We start from the raw sequence: 22,776 nt of genomic DNA, 5'->3' as shown, positions 1-22,776 counted from the left end.
TACTGCCATCTGCTTTGCAAGACAGAATAACAAGTAGAGCCAAGCACCTTTTCCACATTTAAGTTTCAAAAATGTATCCATGCTTATGTGAAATTGTTGCAAATGTTACAGCAAAGCAATATCACATACTGTCTAAGTAACAAAAATTGAAATCCCTTAAAGATAAAAGTTCTGTTAAACATGCTGCCTTTGGTCACCTTTGGTCTGTGATCTCTGGATGACGTTCTGAGCATTTTTCAGTCTAAAAGACTTCAAATAGACATCTAATAGTCCTTAGACGTCTCGGCTAATATTCATCTACCACAGGTCTAAAAGTGAAAGTTTTTTTTAGCTGCCTAAAGTTTATAAAGTTAAGTCTATAGGCCCCGTCATTTAAATAAATGCTTATGAAAGACAGACATATAGTTGTGGTCATCTTTTAGACGGCAGTCCTAAGCTTATGCTAAACACTTTATTTAACTAAATAATGTGTGTGCATAATTGTATATTGTGCGCGCGTGTGTTCAAGAATGGGCTACACAGTGACATCAAGACATCGCGTGTAAAAGCCAAATGGCGGAAACCAGCCTCAAAGATTTAGTCTTTTGGTTACATAGAATCTCAACATATGCGACTCACTTGCCCAGCTCTGTTCAGACAGTAGCCAAAACAGGAAGTCTCACTTCATAATACGCAGCATACAAACTACGAAAACAATGTCATCAGTTCTATCTATTTCAGAGCTTTGAAAATTCAGGAAATTCTGATCAAGAATGGTAGACACCCGATTGTCATGATTCTAGCTGTTATAAGATCATCCCAGTAATCCTTATGTCCAGTGTGTGTTACCAGTGAATTCAGTAATACTCAGCATGCTCAGTGTTTACAGTCCTGGTGTGTAGGGAAGACGGGAGTTTCGACATTTACGGAAGTGATGGCAATAAACTCTAATCCACATTCAACCTCACCCGGTCCTTTCCTTCAGGTGTCCAGGTGTCATGCGCAAAGTTTAGTTCTGCGAGCAGCAGATGTGCACCTTTCATTTAGTTATGTTTTTTTCTTTCAAATCTCAACCACATAATGGGAAAATAAAAAAAATGACTGACATCAGCCGTACACAGCCTTTAAGAACGGTGGGAATTCCTTACACACTACATACTCAGCCATGTGTCAATTAATTTAGACTAAATACATATTCAGTACTTTAAAGTTTACAAGTGCCTGTCATCTATTGATAGAATTCTCAAGATAGAAGCAAGGGCACAGTCGATCGCTTGCTGACAGACCTTTCTTCAGCCTCCAAAATTGGAGAGAAATGCACAAGTGTGCTGCTAATTACTTTGCAACCTTGTTCAAGAGGCCAACAATTTTTTATATTTAGCGCCAGAAACTCAAGTGTCCTTTCATTACACACCCGCTGGACACTGAAGAGAAGTTGCGATGAAATACTCTGCTTCATATTTGAAGACACGCTCCGTCTTTGCTTCCAATAAATTCCTTTGTGGTTGTTGATGTGCATGTTAGGCATGTTTTTTTTGTGTGAGTAAAAGCAGAATGATTAGAAAATCTTTTTGAAAAATGTGCTTAAACCTTGTTTGATTGCAGTAGCTCCATGGTTTCTTTTTAACTTGAGTTTACAGAAGGTTTCGCGAAAAAAAAAAAAAAATACAGTTGACTTGCGAAAATGAGTTGTGGTCATCTGGGCCTACTTTGATCCAGAACTTAAGAGTCAGCAGAGATTTGTTTCTTCCACTCTGATTCCACAATGAAAGCAAATGTTTACATTGCACTTGTTGCTGCACCATTTAGCTCAGACAAACTGTTCATTCTGCAAAGGCTCAAAAGTAATTTCATCTCATTAGCTGCGGTTACATGGCCACTTTTTCTAGAGTCTGACTGAATGTATTCTGATCGGAGAGTAAATCTGTGGTACTTTCAGAGGTCTGTGCTCGTAGTACTGCAGTAAAAACTGAGCAATAGAGGCGTCATCCCGGTGCCGCCATGTTGGAGATACTCTTTGTAAACATCCCCGTAGACTGTGACTAGAGTGCGATGGAAAAACGCAAAAAAAAACAGAAAGGCTCGTCGAAACTAGTTGGGAGTGACAGGACATACAGAGAGGGACTTAATGAACACGAAAATGCGCAACATTTTGAAAAGTTGAGCTTTATTGTTGGTGCAGACCAGTACGAGTTGGCTCCATCGTCGTGGGCGAACGACGACCCAGACAGTCTGCTGTCTGTGACGTATCCTGATACCGTCAGTTACCGCCTATTCCATCCACCGCCGAGGATCTGAACCGGCGTTCGGATGCGTATTACCAGATGGTGTGCGGATGGGTCAGGGAACTGTTATATCAAGTCATCGCCGACATTTGCACCATCATTTTGAGAGTGTGTGTGAGAGAGATAGCTTTTTAAGGGAACGTTCTGAAAACTGTGTGGGTTGGCATCAAGTTTTGTGTACTCTCTTCCATGGCAATACAATGCAAATTAACATTGTATTGTAATTACCAGTCATTTAGGCTATACTTGTGGGTTTTTTTTTTTAATGAGCACAATATTCGGATGTTATCCACAGTTTTGCCACAAAGGTCCTGGTTCAGCTTTGCTAACCACAAGCGACTCCTTCCTTCCGACAACTTCTGGCATTGTTCTCCTTGATTTGTCATAACTTTCGGAAGTCGATAAAATTCCAAATGTTTTTCACGATCGGAATGATTCGTGCAATCCAAAACACGACCGTAATTCACCATTTTTCAAGGGAACTCTGCAGAATCGCCTTCAGTACCGCTCTGTGCTGAGCAGTGAGTATCTCCAACATGGCGGCTTCCGGTTTTGATGACGCGCCGTGAAAACCCTCAAACCAGAGAGTCGTCCACCACATTACTTTCTTGATCCATCTGTGAAGAAATCACCATCCGTGCCACATCAACACCTCCCAGCAACATATTTTAATACGTTTGTTTCACCTCATTTTTAAATTAACGTTCACCAGGTGCTGCATGCGCTGTTGTCTGCTTTCGCTGAGGCAGCTGATTCTGCTATGGCACTTTCTACTTCAGTTGCAGAGACAGACAGTGCTGGAGGACTCATGTTGTTGCTGAATTTATTTACTGGTCATGTCATGTTGGGCAGTGACAGAATAGCCAGCCCAGACACTGAAAGACGATCGGACTCGGTGCACACACGAACGCGATCGTATGGAACAAAATTCAATTTGGCCCTAATCGGGTTCTTTCGGTTCAAAATATGTGTTTACATGCATTTATTCCGATTAGAGTGGCCCATGTAAAGGAAGCAGTTTATGAAACATTTTCAGGATTTCCTCATGCAGTCTTTCTTCGCGGCTAACTGGGCTCTCAGTCCTGCAACATTACACTTCCCGAAACCCAAATTCTGAGTTTGGATTTCAGTATTTCAAGAGGCAACTGCACCTACAAATCCTGTCCTTAAAAAAGCAACTTCTGGACCGGACCCGTCACTTGGAGGATGAGGGTGGCACATTCATTCACGCAGGATGCTGAAAACCTGATGCCAGCTCCTTAATCCAACCTCCCCGTTTTGAATGGTGCTAGCGAAATGCGTTGCGCCACTCACAGCAGCGTCCACCTCTGGGATGAGCACATGGTTCCAACAGAGCCTGCCAACTTTGATAATGACAAGATTGGTATGGAACGCTGCTGCTGACGGCGTAAAATAAACCTTCCGCTGTTGACACATGCTCGTAACCTCTTCTGTCATTTTCTCCTCCGCCATGTTGTTTGAAATTAATTACACGTTACATTAATTACAAATAAACATTGCGACACATGTAAAGAGAGTCATTACGAGGTGGGGGGGGGGAATGCTGACGCAGCAAAATCACAATAATGGAGGGTACCCTGGCTGCGGTAATGTGCTCGCCGTCCTCGCTGAGATGGATGTCCCGCCTCGCCAATGGGCTCATTTCACTTCATACTAGCGGAGTTGATGACGCATTAAGGGCTGACCAGCATTGTCTAAATTGAATTTTCGGTGTGCCTGCCCAGATCCGGCCGATCGTATTCAACAGGCGTCGCCAAACAGGAGCCAGCGTGTGTTTGGCAGCTCGGGAGTGTTCCTACTCCATTTATCTGAATCCAGCAGGCCTTGAGAGTTGACAGGCTCGGTAATCAGTGTCCACAAGCATAATCCCCCGCGGTCTCAAGGAGCCGCGCAACCACATCCACCACTGTCTCCGTGTCAGGTTTTATACACCGTATAAGCTCCAACTCAAAGACTGTAACGGTTAGACGCCGATCAGCCATTGCATTACGGCCACCTGCTTGGTGATGATGTCATCATCCTTCAGCTCCCTTTCATGTCAGCACTACCTCTCGATGTTTATCCAAAGGAAACGTATGAACCTACACTGGGGGTCATGGGATCATCACTTATAATTCAATGAGCCGCATATCCTCCCCTTGATAGAGTGGTGTGAAACATTCACTCAGAGCTTAGTCTCAAACCCTTGAGCGCACTCAAGACCTCTGCCCACTGAATTTACCAGCAAGAGCAGGAGGCTTTTAATAAACTCATTTTGGCCAACAGATTTCCATCAGTTCAAGACATACTCTAGCAGAGCAGTCCCCGCTATTCACTTTACTCAAGCAGAGTAATTACTGGGAGTAATGACACGGTTGCTCTTTTGTTAGAACCGTGTTTATAAGGCTGCCTTTCTTCATCCCGCCCCTCACATTTCTGCGTGCTCCCTGCGGCGCATATGGAAGTGAGACTGAGCATATTCTCCTAAAGACAGAGAAATGTAAACATGATGTCAATATGTATAAGACTCCCAGGCGTTTTTGAAATTTGAAGCATTTTTGGCTTCGAAAATGGAACGCCTGAGATGTCTGGACACTGTGGTCAAAGCACTTATTTTTCGTGAACAAGGGAAATGTCATGATTTTATTTTGTTCCCTTGACTTTCGTTTTGTTTTCTCCCTCCTTCCTTCCTGTTTGTGTGGAGCCAAACAACCCCACCATGATCAGAGTTTAAGAACACCTGGACTCCAGCAACGTGTGCCAGATCGACTCCTTTTGTCCCCATTGGTATTTCGCAGCATTCGTTTCTGTATTTTTCCGTATTTTGACTCCCTTTGTTCTCCCTGCTCTGCGTGGCTTCTTGGTTGTCTGTCTGTTTCTGTTACTACCTACTCGTGTGTTCGTGTTGATAGTGTACTTTGTGTTTTACTGCTCATTGTGTGTTTGCTCTCCTGCTACAGAGTCTACTTGCATTCTTTCTCCCAGTTCGGTGACGCTTTCTTTGGACTCATTCCAATTCTGATGCTTTGGATTTATTTTCTATTTTCTTCTCCCGGTTTGGTGACGCATTTTGTTGTATATTTTTCTATTAATTATTGATTTATTGTGTTTTGCTCCAGCCTCCTGTGACTCTTACATCACTGCACTTGGGTCACGCCCCGCGTCTTGAACCATAGCACGAAAGAGAGTTTTCCCAGGATCATTTAAGGTGACATATGGATTTCAAAATGCGAACACATATGACTGTCACAGGAACCTGACCTGAGGAAATGGAGCATGATTGTCAGTCTCTATGATAAATACCTACTAACAGTTGCTTGATCTCTAGTTGAGAAGGGTGGATTTCACACTTCAGGTAAGTTGCTCTGAGAGAAAGCGTTTAAACGTGTCTGGGTCTTAATCACAAGTGGAAACGGGAGCAAGAGATTGACAGACGGGGGAAGCATTGGCAGTGATGCAGCCCCTGTACAGGTCGGCTGTGGTAGGAAGAGACGGATGAGAGAGCTCCTGAGTTTATCGGTCAGTCTACGCTCCCACCATCACCGATGGTCATGAGCTTTGGGTAATGATCGCAAGGACAAGACTTATGTGCCGATATGAGCTTTCTCAGCAGATGTCTAGACTCAGCCTTAGAGCTATGGTCAGGAGGACAGACACCTGGGAGTGACTCAAAGTAGAACCTGCTACTGCGCTTCTCCATAGAGAATAGCTATAGGAGATGGTTAGGGCATCTGGTTAGGATGCGTGTCTCCCTGGGGAGGGTCTTGTTTCACTGGGTGTTTTGAACATGTTTGTCTGGAAGGAGACCACGGGACAGACCCAGGACACATTGGAGAGATCATATTTCCCAACTGGCCATGGAACGCCACAGAGGTTGAACAATGGGTCTGTTGGCTGCCCTGCTGAGACTGATGCACCCATACCTCGGAGAAGCAGAAGAAAATGGATGCATTGATTTGCTTTTTCTCCACTTTAAGGGTTTGTACCTGGTCGAGGTTGATTCATTATTGTTGTGTTTGTGGAAAACGTGGCTTTGAAACATTTGCATTAAAACTAATTAGAGATTTAGAAGCGAAAACATGTTTTTGTTTGTTTTTTTATTATTTATTTTCACATTTTTGCTCCAAGGTTGTTTCTGCGTTCTGACTTGCAAAAGGTCTCTGAGAGATCTTCACTTTTACTACTACTTAATGGAAAAACTGCAGTGAAAAACCGGACATATTTGACTCAAATACTTGGACAACATTAGCAGTTTCCACTTGACTGCCCACGTGAAGAGACTTGAGCGCTGAAGATCAAGTGTTCTGGCAAAGGCTGCTGGAGGACAAAAGAGGCAGCGTTAGAGGTAAAAGAAGCGGAAAGTTCCGTCTGCTGGAATCTGGGTTGAGTTTAACTTCTGCTGGAACAAAATCCTGGCGATTCTTTTCAACCTGGAAGAAAGATTCCACAGCTTTTTCTCTTTTTTTCAGCAGTGTGGCTTCAGTATTGATGCCTGACTGGATTTCCCCTGAAGCATTTTGGGGACTGGCTTCTTATTGTATTTATTAAAGAATGATGTTTAGGTTATAATTCCTTCATTCGATCACGATAATTTTAGTCACCTCAGATAAATACAGGTATGAACTTCAAATTACACACAAATACCAACATGTTCAAACTGCACCTACTGCTCTTATACAGATTCATCCTTACCTTATAACAGTAGCGACACCAACTTTGTAGTGTCAGCGTCCATTGATGTTGGTCCAGACACCCATGATAGAGAGATTTAAACAGGTACGTTTTTACGTCTCATCCAAGTTCCCATTGTTGATGAATATCCAGGTGTTTCCACTCATGCCACTGCTGGTTGGGTGTGGAGTTTGTGTCATCTAAAGTCTGAAGAGGAGGGAATTAGCCAAAGCAACGTCAGCAGATGGTTGTCGGACAGACACACAGAGAACTCACCAGCTCCTCGCTTCCTTTTGCTGTCCTTGTTTTCTTAGTAAATCCATAAGTAAACAAGGGACATTGCCAGTGCCACCATATAGTCACATTCACTGATGTCATTACATGCTTATGCTTCTATATTTTCCCTTATTTTCTGATTCATTTTTAGCATGACTGACGCCCCTTACAGAGGTGCACGAAAATTTGTTGTGTTTGACTCGCTCCAGCCTCCTGAGAGTCTTTCATCACTGCACTTGGGTCCCGCCTCACGTCTTGAGCCATAAGGAAAGGGAGTTAAAGGTGGCATATGGATCTCAAAATGCGAAGACATATGACTGTCACAGGAACCTGACCTGAGGAAATGGAGCATGGTTGTCAGTCTCTATGGTAAATACCAACTACCGCCTGCTTGATCTCTAGTTGAGAAGGGTGGATTCCCACGAAAACATGTATAAAGAAATGGGGAAAAAACACATCCTTGCAAATATAGCAGGAGGATACAGGCTCTGGCTAAACGAAGAACTTACCAAAAGGCATTTCCTTGCTTGGATATTTCTGGCATTAGAAAATGGTAGCTTCGACATTTCGGGCTGTGTGCAAATTTCAACTGGATCTAAGTTTACATTTTTTTTGTCTGGATCTTCCCAACATACAACCGATATCTCAGCTGAATCTAGTTTAAAAATATGGATGTCACCCGAAGTCCTCAGGTAGATGCCATAATAGCAAAAAGAGGCTCCTTCTTTTGGTGTTTTTACATGGTAGACCTCAGCCTGAAAAGTAGTTTGAAGAATTGGCTGGAATGAGTTTTGGTAATGGGGCTGGCAGGAGAATTTGGGCCAATTTCAGCTTTTCAAAGGGTCTTTTGACAGACCATATCAGAGTGTTGCAGTAATCGAGGTGGGATGTGGCAAGGGCAAGGGCCAGCATGGAAGTGCTGCTGGGGGTAAGTGATGGTTGAAGGTAGTTGATATTGTCGAGATGGACGTTTGCACACCGGCAATGTTGATGCTGTGAGTGGTAAAAGAGAGTGCACCGTTGAGAGTGACACCAAGACTCTTGACCCGACGGGAGAGACGGACGGTCGAGTCACCCAAGTGTAATGAGAAGCTGTCAGATTTTCAAGGTGTGGATCTGGTGCAGAAAAGAAGTAATACATTTTTTATTTTTGGTGAGTCCAGTTTTTGAGTTTTTGGTGGACAAGTTTGTTTGTGCTAAATAAAGATTAATCATATGGGAAAGCTTCTGTTTTCCTTCCTGCTGCCTATGTCGAGCCATCAATTCTGGGTCATGACCAAGAGGACAAGATCACAGTAACAGATGGCCGAAATGTGGCAGGTGGTTACATTTGGGATACAGACGGACAGCAGCGTAGTTGCTCTTCTGATCAACAGTAGTAGGTGTAACTTTTCATTTTGGATACGAAACCATATGACCTCAGTTTGCCCCTCTGAGGTCACTGAAAAACTATATTCCAGAAAACTTTCTGAACACATGAGCTGATGCATAGAAAACCGAGTCAAATTATTCTCCTGAAAGGATAGAAATTCAGATATAGGCTGTTAAATTATTTTGCTGAGTAGGATGATAATTTACATTGCTGTATAAATCTAGCTAAAACAGCTTCGTTTTGCCTTCACCAGCCATGAATTCACTGTGGGGTTTTAATGCATCGACCAGAACGCTGTCTCACAATGAGGCTAAATCACTTCCTGATTTCAGTGCTGCACTTTGACATGAAGATTAAATCATCCGGCTAATTTTTTTCCAAAATGATTTACAAAAGACATAGCTTCCAGGCTATCATGCATCTCCGAGAAGCGTCCACATTTACATGCTTCAGCCATAACTTTCACCCTTTCGCCTCTCATTTTCAAAAAGAGGGCTGTGAGAAGTCCTGAGTTATTATGAGCGTCATAAACATGCCCAAGGTGAACGCTCTTTACAATTGATGTGCACATAAATACTACCGTGTTAATGTTCACCATATAGTGCTTCGTAGGGATTGGTTCTAACACAGGCAAATGAATATTGATAATCTTGAAAAATTAAAATAAGGGGGGGCATTTTCCAGCTTCCAAAATCTTTATGGCTGACACAGTAATACATGGGATGTTTTGGACATGACCCCCAACCATCATATCAGTCCCGCACCCTGTCTGACAAGACACAGCACGCCTGCCTCTAACAAAGTGATCTACATCAGCCTGAAGTTCTGATCCTCTCCCATTACACCTGCAGCTTCCCAACTCGTGTTTAGCACAGCATCCCACTGTTTTGTAGAAGCTTGTAAATTGGACAAAATCACAAAAATGCAATGTGGGCATCTTCATCTCATAAGAGAAACAGAGACAGTCTTTGGCCTGTAAAATGAATGTAGTTTTACACGTCTATCAACTACTCCTCCACCACACTCAGGTTCACTGGTCCAACCTTCATGAATAGGAAAAACAAGTTGACTAAATTATCAACTATATAATTGTCAAATTATAAGAACCTGAAACATAATTTCATAACAGCTACTTTACCCAGTACCACCACTGGCACTACTGGTCCCATCATGCACTGCAAGGATTGCCGTTAAAATTGTTAACATAGAAACAACCTTGGGCTCACACCAAATGCGGCTGCGGTTTGTGGCACAGCAAAGCAGTGGAGTGTGATGTGGCAGCTTGCATCATCGTGCGAGAACGGACGAAGAAGAATAAGATCTCTGAAACTTCATGAAGCATTTAAGCAGACCACTGTATTTTTACTGTCTAAAACATCAAATATGCGAAGCAAGATATATGGAATTAAGTAGCAAAGAGAAAAATAGCGCTGCAAACCCTCGGCCTTTTTGATGAGCTTCATGATGTAGTCAGCTGTTGTAAAACCTGATCGTGAAGCTGATCACGAGAATGCCAAGAATGAGCAAAGTAGTAATCCAAGAAAAGGGTAGCTATCTGAATCTAAAATATAAAACGGGATTTGAGTAATGTGAGTAATTCCCTATGTGTTTGTTCATAGTTTTGATGCCTTCAGTGAAAATCTACAATGTAAATAGTTCTGGAAAACAAGAAAATACATTGAATGAGAGGCGTGTCCAAACTTTTGGCCTACACAAAATTCAATAAATGAATCCAGATAGCTTTCCATGTTGACGGCTTGGTGCCTGTGCCGCAGGAGAATGTGATGTCATCACAACACATAATACTTCATTTTGAAAATTCACTGGACGCACTTTACATCAACTTCGTTTTCCTGCATGAACAATCCTTTACACTTAAACTTAACTGTTACCGCAGAGTAGTTCCGGCATAAATAGAACTCACTCCCACCTCAGCGGCACAGCAGTATATGGAGGCAGCGGCAGAGAGTTTGCGGCAACTGCTCTGATCGAATTGCATCCATTCCATTTTCCACTCAAAAAAAAACACTACAGCACAAGTGTGTTTGGTGTTATGAATATCTGACATAAAATCAAAACATGGTATCACAGCAACTACCAATGGGGCGCTGGATGCAAAATAGAGCTCAGTCATATCAAGATGAAGACTCGTGTCAACATGCTGTATTATGTCTTATTACTTCCTAGATAACACTGACTTAGACCACGCAGGGAGAAGATGCTTCTCCACTGAAGTATAATGGTAAGAATAAGAGGAACGAACAGAACATGACGATGTTTTGGGGCAGCCATTTCTGCGCTGCTTTAAATCCCCCATCCTCTCTGGATGTGATGATTGATTTATTAATGAGTCATCATCAATCATCTCTACCCCTCCCACCGGCCAAACTTCAGCGTCCCTCATTATCCAGCGCTTCATCTGAGGCTCTCTCCCGGCGTCTTGGTGCCATCACTCAGGCTGAGAGTCTCTCTCCACAGGTGTGAGGCGCGTTTCTTTACGTGGTGACAGTGACTATTAATTGCCGGCAGCTGTGATGTTTCCTCACCTGACGCGCTCTCCTGACACACCTCTCTCTGCAGCGTCTGTCGCTCAAACTACACACACACCTCAACAGCGCTTTTGTTACGGATATTTGCTGTAAAGTACTCCACCCTGAAATGTTTCCAGTTTTTAGCTGTAGACATTTGTGGGCTGTCAGCTGCTGAAGAGAATGGGTGGAAGGATAAGAGGAAAAAGAAATATCAGAGAAAATATAATGACCAAAGTTTTAGCACTACGCAGTGACAGAAAGAAAGATTTAACTGTTATTGGTTTGGTTCTGCTGTGTTTTATGAGAATTGCCAATTAAACGAACCATATGTTGTTTGGAAGGAAGCAGAATCCGCAGGAAGTAAATAAGTTTTTAGAACTCTTATACACACTTCCACTGACAGATGAAAGTGGACTTTAGCGCTCCTGCTTCTACCCCTCGGCATCACTGTTCAGAAGCTCTGTTGGTGGTCTACATATCCACATACTGTATACCGGGGCTGCATCACAAGCGAGGACCTAATGTGGAGAACATAGATGCGACGATCTCCAGGGTCCTGCAGATAATGTACTTCCTGTGACAACTGATGAAGTCAGAGCTGCCCCAGGAGCTGCTGGTGCATCACCCACTCTCTTCTCTGCACCTCCATCACCATCTGGTTTAGCTCAATCAAGACAAGAACATGCTGCAGTGGAGCGTCATGACCGCAGAGATTGCCTTCACCGACCTGCCCTCTGTTAGGGACTAATACACGTGGAGTCAGGAAAAGGGCAGGCAGCATCACCAGCGACGGCTCAGCCCTCAGCCTCTTATCCAGACTTCCCTCAGGTCGACACCATGAAGCAGTGAGTGGTGCCAAAACTGAGGGACGACAACACATCTTCCCTCAGGCCATAGCTGCACTGCAATATTTTTCACTCACAAGACAGAAAACATTTTTTTTTTTTTTGCCTCTATGTTTTTTTTTGATGCAGTCATTTATTATTTGTTAATTATTATTATTATTATCGGTCATGACAATGCACTGTAGGAAATAAGATAAAGTAAGATAGCTATTGTATTGACCTATAGATACCCAAAAATGTTGCTTGGAATATTCTCATATTTCTGCTATTTTTTACTTAATAAATGTAATTTTATGATTTGTCCATCGTCTGGAAGAAAAACTCTACTTTGGGAAAATGAAATAAGATTGACTTTCGTAACTTAACTTGACCCGAGAGAAGTAAAACCAAAAGTACACAGTGTTCAGTGGTGTTTCTGTCTCGGCTGCTGCCCACCTCGATCTATCACATGGCTGCCTGTGGCTCCCCAGAGACCCTTTGTACTGCCTGGCCCCTGCACCACCTCCACCCACGCCTGTAAGCCTTCCACCCACCTACCATAACTGCCATCACTGCCCCGCCGTGAGTGACAGCCATCTAGTTCCGCTTGACTGCAGCCTCTATCTTCCAGCCCTCAAGGACAAATAAGAGGACGTATTGCCATCAACTCATCCCTCTCATTCCCACGGCCGCCTCCTCCAGTGCACATATGCACGCTGTCTTTTCACTCCAGCGCACATACACACCGCAGCGACTTGGAGCCAGTCACCTGTAACAACATATCTGCGACCTTTGCTTAATGTCTTCGGGTGCCACACCACCGTCCACAAAAACAACCTGCAGGTTCGCTTCGCTGCCGCTTCTTATTCACTCCCTCCACTCTTGAAGCGATCCAGGTTGTTAGGCACCAGCACAGACGGAAATCACGAACCGGCATTGTCTGTGAAAGTGTCTACACCGATCACCTCGAAATTTAGAGTCGCAGGGGTTGTCCTGAATTCTTTATTTGGCTCTGAAAATAACAAAAGACACAGTCATGTACAGTGAGAGGAGACCAGCTGATTTTCTTGCAGGCACAAATGCTTCTCTGTAAATCAATTCAGACGCCAACCTTTTTTTTAACCTTCATGTGTGTGAGCGCAGCGCTTTAAAAAAAAGATTTATTTACTTCCTCCTGGACTGAATGCTCCTCTTTCTTTGACATTATTATTAGTTTTTTATATATTTTTTGTTGCGATTCGTCTTACCAGCGGCTGAGACAACAGGGAGTCTGCGTTGAACTTCAGATTAAAGTCTGTTGCATCGAAGGCCACAGTTGGAAACATCTCATGCTGACACTTCAGAATTTCTGGACTGTCAAACCTGAAAATCGTGAAGTTGATTTTTGGCGAGAGCTGACAGTTTAAATAAAAATTATTAGCACAGCCAAATCCATGGTGGGTGGGAGGAAAAAAGGAAGTGTTTGTTTGTTTTACAAGACAGCGTCAATGAATTGAAAGATGTGAAAACCCAATAAGCTGCCAGGTTAGTTGTTATAAAAGAGGATGCATGAAGTAAGTTAGCTATATCAATTGTAAACGCTGCTAATGTTTTTGACTAGTGTGCGCATTTCGAATGACCCTCTGTTGCTTCCGTTGAAGTTCAGGAAGGATGGTGGTGCTAAAAGGGGGCAGTCTTTGAATGGCGAATTTACTTTCAAGCATCATGTTCTTCATGTTCAGGTTCTTTCCTCAGAATGAAATTCCTGTTATTCGTTAATACTCTTCCAACATTCTGAGGGTTTCTGTGTGGTAACGCCAAAAACGCAGAAGAGATATCCACTGACCTCTGTATAGCTGTGGGAGGAAACACAGTCAAACATTTGTTCTATGTCCATACAGATAGGAACCACAAGTTGCCGCTTGCTTATCTTGGACTGGAGAACTTGAGAAAGTACGATTTCTTTTTTTTCTCTTGAGTTTTTAGAGATTTTTGTGTTCAGAGAATTCAGAGATGTGAAGTGTGAATTCTGTTATATGAGTCAGTCAGCAGTGATCCTTGTTAACCCTTTACTTCAGTCAAACTACTCAAGCTGTTTTCACCAAACTAATCTCCACTTCACAGAACTGAGATTGTGTCTCCTTTTGACAGCATCTTCTCCTGTTTAATTCAGGCTGTCAGAGGCGTTTCTACCAACCGACTTTTGGCTTAGCGTCTCATGTTTCCTTTGAATAACATGTTAATGACAGTGTTGCCCTTCCTTGTGACCACTACATGCAGATGTGTGTCTGATATATAATGTTGCCAACAGCAGTCATTCATAGACTGTATAAAAATTGCCTGTTTATCTGCAACTGACTTGTCCTTCCACATCAGCATGGAGTAAGATGTGTGTGCTGGTAAGACAGACCGAAATCTCAGTGAGGAAATTATGGTTATGGATTTTGAACAGAAAACCACTGACCCCAATCAATGACTCATTGAGTAAATTCAATCTGAATTGTCAAATTCAAAAAATGAAAAATCATTATGAGAAATGCTTTTTTATTTTCACATTGAAGCTGCATTTTTTACTAAATAAAATGAGAAATCCATCACCCTAACTGCATTTTCATTTCCTTGATTTATGACAAAATTAAAAAGTAAATAGTTTTGACTTCCAACATGCAAAAAAGGTCCATAATTCAAATTAAATTGCCAATCCTTAGCAGCGCAGGAGAGCGGCCTTACCAGCTTGACAAAAACTGCAGGTGTCATGCAGACTGGTTAGTGCGAGGCGAGCAGTTGAGAGCTCTGATCGTGCGCGTCAAACATGCAAGCAATACTTCATTTAAGGTTTATAGGTCAGTATTTATATCATTGTCAGAATGTAAAGGCACTTTGATTTGGATTATGGGACACAATTGCTTCCACACTCATCCAGCTGTTTAAGCATGTCTGCCATGTAGGTGGAGTTTGAATGCATAATCGTGCATGCATGGCTGCGGTAGTTTGCGAGGAGTGATCGCATCATGGAAAAAAGACACCAGGAGCGTAGTTTAAGAATACTTTTATAAATCAACGCAGTGTCAACAAAGACTTTGTGAGGACTAACGTTGCATTCCGGTTGTGCTCAGACCTGAGAAATTCTCAAGAAGCATAGGGACAAGGTTCCTGTGAGCTTTATAGCTTTCATAGATGTCACTCTCTCTTAGTTTCCAATTTTGATAACTGGAACACGCTGAACTCGACTGTGACGTCACCCCTTGCCCCTCGAAATTCCCAGTTGCAACGTCGCAGGAACACGGCATAACTTCTGTATCCAACGTTTGGCAAATAACAATGATATTAATAATATGAATAGCAGTAATATTTGAGCTTCACATAAGCGCCCTTAAAGCAGAACATATTCAGAGCTGGGCACATCACATTTCATAAGTATATAAGTTTCTAGTTGTCCAGTCAACTACTGTGTTCTTCTCTGTTAGCGCAGCTAACATTAGCAAACTATCATCAACACTGTGTTTTTGGCTACGACTTGTTGAAGCATGTGTCATCAACACATCGACTCAGATTAGAGTTACGAGTCGTGACAGAGGTCCCCTCTTCACTGCAGGACACAATGTGGACTTCAAATCTGCATTATTTTACTACTTCAAATAACTCTATACGTCTGTATTTTCAATTTGAAAACACAAACAAACCATTGTGGCAGCTCACCAGTACATGTGTTGGTGTTTGGTGGTACGTGCGTGTGCTGCACTATGACAGCAGAGCAGTCTAAATCCAGTTTTTCCAAAGTGCTAATGGTGCCTTTAATTTTAGAAAGCAATTTACATATTCTCTGAACTCACTCTGCTTTAAATTCCAAGCCACATGATTTAAATATGTTTCCCACACTTTGTACCAGTTTGGTATGAACAGTCTCATAAACCAGGAACGCTCTATGGTGCAGCTCTGTGTGCAACATGCTGCCTTTTTTGATTTTGTCTAAGACATGTTGTTGAGCTCAAGATCTCTTTCATGAATGGTATTATTGTAGGGCCTTGTAATTTAATTTTAAAGCAGCACTTTTCAGTCAAACCAAAGAGATTCTGGCTCCAAAAACGCATCTAGGTTTTGTAATTTACATGCATTAAAGGATACATATATATATATGGGGGGGAAAACTGTAACTATAAATGTGGTGTTTTATTTTGTGGCCCAAAGAAAGTGGCATTTCGGAGCCCTTGTAAAGTAAATTGGAGCCCACATGTTGCCCTTTTAGCTGCCTGTTCGCTGTCATGTGTGAGGCCAATTAACTTTCACTGCATATTTAAAGTCATGCAGCTAAGTGACAGTTCCAGCCGCTCTAGATTCAGGAGCCGGACAATATATTTTAAAACACGCAAATAAGGTTTTGTTCTGAATCCCACCACTCAGGGCCAACTTAATTACTCGCGATGCGGCGAGGTGCGGCGAGCAAAAAGGCTTCGCAGCGGCCATGCGTTTCTATTTTCAGAATGCCAATTATGGTGCAGGGCAGCAGGCTTTAGTTATCGAACCGGTTGAAGTCAAACTGTTGCGATACATTATTATCTATTTCAACCTGCCGCGCAGCTTCTCGCGGGCTGGACTTTCATCAGAAGCGATAGCCTGCTGAAAATGTAATTCCCTGTTTTAGTATAAATCAATACGGCCTCCAGAATCCATTCCCTCATTCCACTTTATGTTAACATAAAAGAAATGCTAAGATAGAACTTTAATTCCCTTCGCAGACTTCCAGACTGTTTAACAGCAGCAATTTGATCCATAACTGCTCAATTGACACTTAGATTCCGAGCTCATCTTAATTTGGCTTCTCCAGAAGGTTTGAAGTTCTACTTTTCTCTGCTGGCGAGCCGGCGCTGACCCACCTTAACGAAGATTTATAGTCTAATCCCATTCCAACAGTGATATTCCATTAAGAATTACACTCCGTCTGATGGCTATTACTCTCCACTTCACCCCCCCCCCAACAAAAAAATGAAGCAATTTCTATATGTGATAGTCGGGAGCAAGCAAATACGGCGCGTGCAAAGAAGAGAATAGAAAAGGCTAATTTAGTCCTGGAGTGCCAGAGGACGCTGAGATGTTTCTGATGAAGGATATAAATCCTGATGGACTCCCATCCGAATGTATTCATTAATCATGCGTCTCATTGCGAGGCTCTGATTTGCCGCTGAGACAGATGAAGATGAACTCAGCAATATATTTCTCATCATAACACAACCCTCACATAAATATTAATAGCATATTTTCAGCTGGTGGGCATGAATCATTTTCCAGACAGGGAATTTTAACAGCTAGCCATGCGTGTCGGAGAACAGTACATAGTGAGCGCCTTTTGATAAACAACGCCGCTCAAAGGCAACAGCAGCGAGGAGAAAGCTCGGGACTTGATTCAGGTGTCTTCTGACAGCCATCGATCAATGTGTTTCCGACTTCATCGCTCAAAGCTGTCATCGGTGCTTTAGTGTAGTCGGCGCGGGGTTTTTACGAGGATCCATGTTTCATTTATTACGGAATAATGAATTGATTGTTTACCTGAAGACAAAAAAAGAGAACGGAGGAGAGCCACTAGAATTAACTGAAGACACCCACCGATTTTATTTTACTGTGATGAACATGACAGGTTATTCTGTGCTGGCGATAATTTAAGATTTGTTCAGGGATAAATGAGGCTGACTGGTTCTTTATGTGGAAAAGATCTGGGTGTGAACCACTCGAGACCAAGGCCAAGAACACATTTGTCATTGTCAATCCAAACGAAACACACACAGACTGTATAAAAAAGTGTTTTTAAAGATGAGCATTAGTGATCTAAACGGCGCTTTAGAAAATGTTTAAATGCAGTGAATTCAGAGGTAAAACCAAGACCTTGAAAATGTGGTCTTGAGTTTCAACACACGTGTGAAGGATTTTTTGTGATTTGTTAATATAGACAAACTGTGCTCTTGAAAACTACATCAGCCGAATGAAGTACTGTTGTGTATCATTGTAATCTTGGATTTAGGACATTGTTAACCAACGTGGGAATGTTGAAAAACCTAAGTGTTATTTTGGAATTGCATGGTGGTATTATGTGGTAGTGGGTCGTTGAGGTTTTACAAAACAGTGCACTCATTTTCAGAGGCCACCAGATGGTTGAATGATCAGCTGAATGATCTTTGGTTCCATTAATTTATTCTGTTTATTACAACAGTTTCATTTTGTAATTATATATATCTATTTATTTTTTTATTTTATTTTATTTTTTTGTAATAACGTCGCCCCGGTCTGTGTGTGTAAGCGACGCTGCAGACTGGAGCGTCTCATGTGAAATGCGGAACTAAGTCATCTTAAATGATGTTGGTCATGGATCTGATGACGATCTGAGTCTGAGGACCATGACTGTCATTGGCACTGAATAGGCATGGCATGGTACATGTGTGGTGGGGCGTGTTATTTATGTTTCAAAGTTAAGCACAATTCAAAGTCTTCAAACAATATTTTGAAGTTATACCAGAATTTAAAAAGTCGACTGTTTACTGTATAAACAATCATCTCAACAGCAACTTCACCAAAACCACAGACGGTTCGCCGGCTCCGAAGCGTGGCCCATTTGGTGAAGAGCCACATGACACTCGGCAAAGAGCGAGTTGGCCAGGCCTGGTTTAGAATGGCTCTAAAGCAAAAAGTTAAGTCCTTGAGTTTAGATTCATAGTTCAGTCAGGTGGTGAGCAGGATCGAGTCAAGCTCCCAGAATTCCACGATGAGCTCAGAAAAGCCAACTAAGGCGATGATGTTTTGCAAAGAACGCGGTTGTACTGAAGGCTTGATACTTTTCATTTGTTTCATAGCTGTTGACAGAAGGAGAATCGGAAGCATTCAGTCCTGATGTTCAGCAGAATAGGTCAGTCACGTCCTTGCTGCTCCTCATCCAAGGAGCCTTGTTTAGTTCCAACAAGAGAGCCAACCTTCGGCACCAGCTTATTCAACATTCAATATACGAACAGTGTGCTTACAGAGTATCTGCTGCTCATATTCACTCAGCTCTTTCAAGAACAGTCTTGACTGAATGGTTCCTCTTTTCCTTTTGATAATTCTCAAGAAAAGCTATTTATACTAAAGAAGGACAAGTCCATCATCTCCATGATCTAAATGGACTGTTATTCTTGTTTTCAGGTTCCAATCCTGCTGCACCTTCAGCTGGCAGCCTCAACTACAAGCCTTGTTATATACATTAGCCATTTGTTGCATAGCTTAGGTCGTACTAGAGTGTGGGAGTTAAACTAGTCATCTATATGATTCCTTTAAAGGCGCTCACCACTTTATTAGGTTTCAGAAGATAGACTGTTCTGGGGTGGATTTGAAGTTTTTTGTTGTGAGTTCGACAAAGCAACTTTTGTGCTGAACTTGTTGCTCTGCAGAGTTATGACTATTATTGTTTTATTTTTGCTCTTGCAAACATGGCTCCCACTTGTCACTGCAATCTTTCTGTATTGCAGCAATTGTTGAGTCTGTGGATAAGGATACTGACTTCCTGGTCTGTCATTCTGCCCTGATTCTTCTTGATTGTGTTTCCATTCGGGAAAACACAAGTCAGTCGAAAATCACTGTAGTAACAAAGGCGTTCAAAATGGCTTTCTAGGGTCACATTTAAACTTGATAATTCGCTGTTTTTCTCCTCCAGGTGTTTTCATGATCAATTGATCTGTTAACAGCGAGATGTTTGTGTCATTTCAGGTCTATGACCATCATTACAAAGCAGTGCTGGACGGTGTGGAGACAGACAGCATGATGGAAATTGACCCCGCCCACCGCGTGGAGGTCTTCAGAATGGGGAACGGCAGCAAGGAGGTGGTTGAGGTGCACGACTTCAAAAATGTGAGTGTTTAACCAAACACCTTCTCATGCAGCCCTTTCAAACAATTCCCATTTTAAAATGGCCCTTTAGATCTATGTATATCCTTTGAAGCAACCCAATAAAAAAAGCAAAAATGATCCCCTCATATTCTATGCTTTTTGATACATAAAGGAAAAGCTTTGATTTCCTACTGACTCTAAACATACCATTAATACAATGTAATTTAGCCACAGAGGATAAGGTGTGTAGTTATGTGTCCTACTGAGATGCCAATTGACTTTGAAAAAAAATCGCATAAGTTACAAAACCCTTAAAAAAATCACTCCAGATATGATGCAACAGTCTTTTGTTGTTTCCTATTCTATGTAATCGCTGACATTAAAAGGACTATGAAAGTTGTTTGAAATAGATGAATACTATTGTGTTGCAGACACACGATGAGACAAAACAGAATTCAAATATATAAACGTAAAAGTGGAGAAAGAAATTGTAATGTTTAGGGAGAGGTGGTTGCGAGAAGACCTTGTTGCGCCGATTCTGATCCTCCGACTCTCACGGCACACGGGAGCCAGATAGGTACCATCGCTACTCTCTTGCACTGTATGAGTTGGTACAGTAGAAAACTGTTGCTACGGTTGTGGTTGTCGTTGCAAATAATTCCAATACAGTCTCACTTCTCATTGCATGCTGGATTGTAGAGACTCACACCAGATCTGGTTTCTGTCCGGAGCGTGGATGAGACTACTCACATCATCAGTTCACTCAATGGCGCCACACTGCATTTAGAGAGAGCAAATTGCCAAGGATAAGGGACTTGACAAACCCGCCACATATGTCTATGCTTCTCGTGTTGTTCATGTAGATTTTCGCTGTTGTATTATAGATGTTTCATTGATTTTAAAGGGCTCAATGTGGCTTTTTCAACCATGTGTATCCCGGCAGTTTCCTGCTCATATAAATCTGTCTGGATGTTGGACCCGTTTTCATTGATGTTGCTTTTTATCCTCACACGTTTTATACAGAAATCACCAACCTTTCCAAGTGGACGTACAGCGTGTGCGAGTGTATCACAGAGGCAACACCGCTGATCACTGGTGTCAAGTTCCAAGTGCAAAGTTCAAAGTGCACAAATAGTGTTTTATTTTGAGAGTTCACTGAATGCTCTGTGATTTTGTCGTCTGATGCCCTTCCGGATCGATCCTCTCCACTCCAACTTCACCATCGCTGCACTGCAAAAGATAAAAGTCAATATATGTACTATTTTCGCAGTGTGGTCCAGGAGAACGGATCCAAAAAAATCTGATCTCAGGGACTTAGTTTAATTCTGTTAGTGGCATCGCAAAAAGCCCCACATCACACCGAAAACCAGACTCCCCCAATGTTAGGGGTAAGGGGTGCATGACTTTTTTTGAAGTGGACCTAAGCCTCCAGTGTTGACACAGAAGTCAGCCTTCGATGCAAAAGTCTTTCAATGGAGTCAAATGTATCTCCTCCCGCTAGCGTTCAAAAGAGATGGACACGGAGGCAGTTGAGTGAGGTGAGGTTTGAGAGCTGTTGGCGAAACCTCACGTTAGAAGTCACCTGGCGTATGTAACATCTTATGCAGCGACACTCACGTTAGGCACCTTAAGTGAAACACATGATCATTTCAGGTGATATGCTGTATATATATCATGTTAATAAATATCCCAAACTGAAAGAGCACCAGAACATGGCTGAACCCCGCCACCAATGTAAGTTTCAAGTCAACCTGGGACGTAAAAGCCAAAATAGTTCTTTAAAATAGCTCAGATTTCATGCCTTAGGAGTGAGGATGTGTTGATGATTCCCAGTTGAGAGGAAGGCAGTAGTTCAGGACAAGAACCTCAAACGTTCACCTATGAGTTGGATCCCTCTCTGCGGTGCCTTATTGTGGCACGTACTAATGCCAACATTTAGTTTTTTGTTTTTTGTTTTGTTTTTTCCTTCATTCTCATTTTTGAATTGAGTCAGAAACATAAATAAATATTCCATTTTTTTTTTTGCGCTTATTTTAAAACCATTAAAGATTGGCTACACTGCTGGAGATGTTTGTGTGTTTAACTCAGCCCACAGAAGAAAACAATTTGTCTTCTGCTACATCCCTACTTTCCCCTTCTATTTCTATACAGTAACCTCCTCTTTCATCACACAGACAAACACTGTTCAGAAGCGCCTTTCTATTTGTTTCCCACAGCCTTTTCAACTGCAATTTTGTTTCCAGCAGAACTCATTACCTTACCTTTCATTCCTAAATCTTGCTCAAGTGTGCAGGAGGTTCCATGCGCAGCATCTCAGAGAAGGAGGCGTGCTGCTTGACTGGGTAATAAATGCTGTTGTTCACGCGCCATTATTTTCAGTGAAATGTTGGCTTGCAACGGCTGATGTAACAGGATGAACCTTGTCTCGAACAAAAAACCTGCGCCGTGCTGTTATTGTTGTGGTCACAATGGTCTTTGCGGAGATGAAAAAGGTATATTTTGTAGCGTAAAGGAGGCCAGAAGACATTAACCTACCTCGCTGTTTTTCTTGAAGCGGCCATATTATTCTGCATCTTATTTTCGTGGATATGTTCCACGGCTGATGGGAAGGAGAGCAGAAACAACAGCAGAAGTGAATGACTGAAATAGTCTGAGTGAATAAGGGGATCAAGTGTTTCACTTCACCCAACACACAACCAGAAAAACTTCATCTCCATTAAGCCTGAGGGCTCTTTGAGGGATTACACCAGCAGAATCTGGACCGCTGACAACTTCTTCAAACTATTGTTTCACCCAGATTCCCAAATAATTGAGATGAATTATAAAGGAAAGAAAAGTGCCCTGACAAGGAAATGAGTATGAAGGCAAACTCCTCATAATTACAGTTGACACGTACACAAGAAGTACAAGAAAAGCCTCTCAGCACTGACTGAGCTGTGGAATTATCAAGTAGATGTCCCTGCGATTTCTCACCTGTGAGATTTTCTTATCTCAGTTAAACAACTGCATCTTAT

General features: G+C 42.3%; 1 protein-coding gene across 1 annotated transcript in view; it reads left to right on the top strand.

Moving 5' to 3' along the window:
* Positions 1-22,776, top strand: part of tnmd (tenomodulin) — an 85,726-nt gene that overhangs the window by 32,448 nt on the left and 30,502 nt on the right. The window contains exon 3 of the mRNA XM_053880050.1: positions 19,643-19,783. Coding sequence (XP_053736025.1) covers positions 19,643-19,783 — 141 coding nt within the window. The remainder of the gene's footprint in view (positions 1-19,642; positions 19,784-22,776) is intronic.

The sequence above is a fragment of the Synchiropus splendidus genome, chromosome 11, assembly GCF_027744825.2.
Source record: "Synchiropus splendidus isolate RoL2022-P1 chromosome 11, RoL_Sspl_1.0, whole genome shotgun sequence".
Taxonomy (NCBI): Eukaryota; Metazoa; Chordata; class Actinopteri; order Syngnathiformes; family Callionymidae; genus Synchiropus; species Synchiropus splendidus.
Note: the sequence above shows the minus strand (reverse complement) of the source record. Positions and strands in the feature narration are given on the sequence as shown.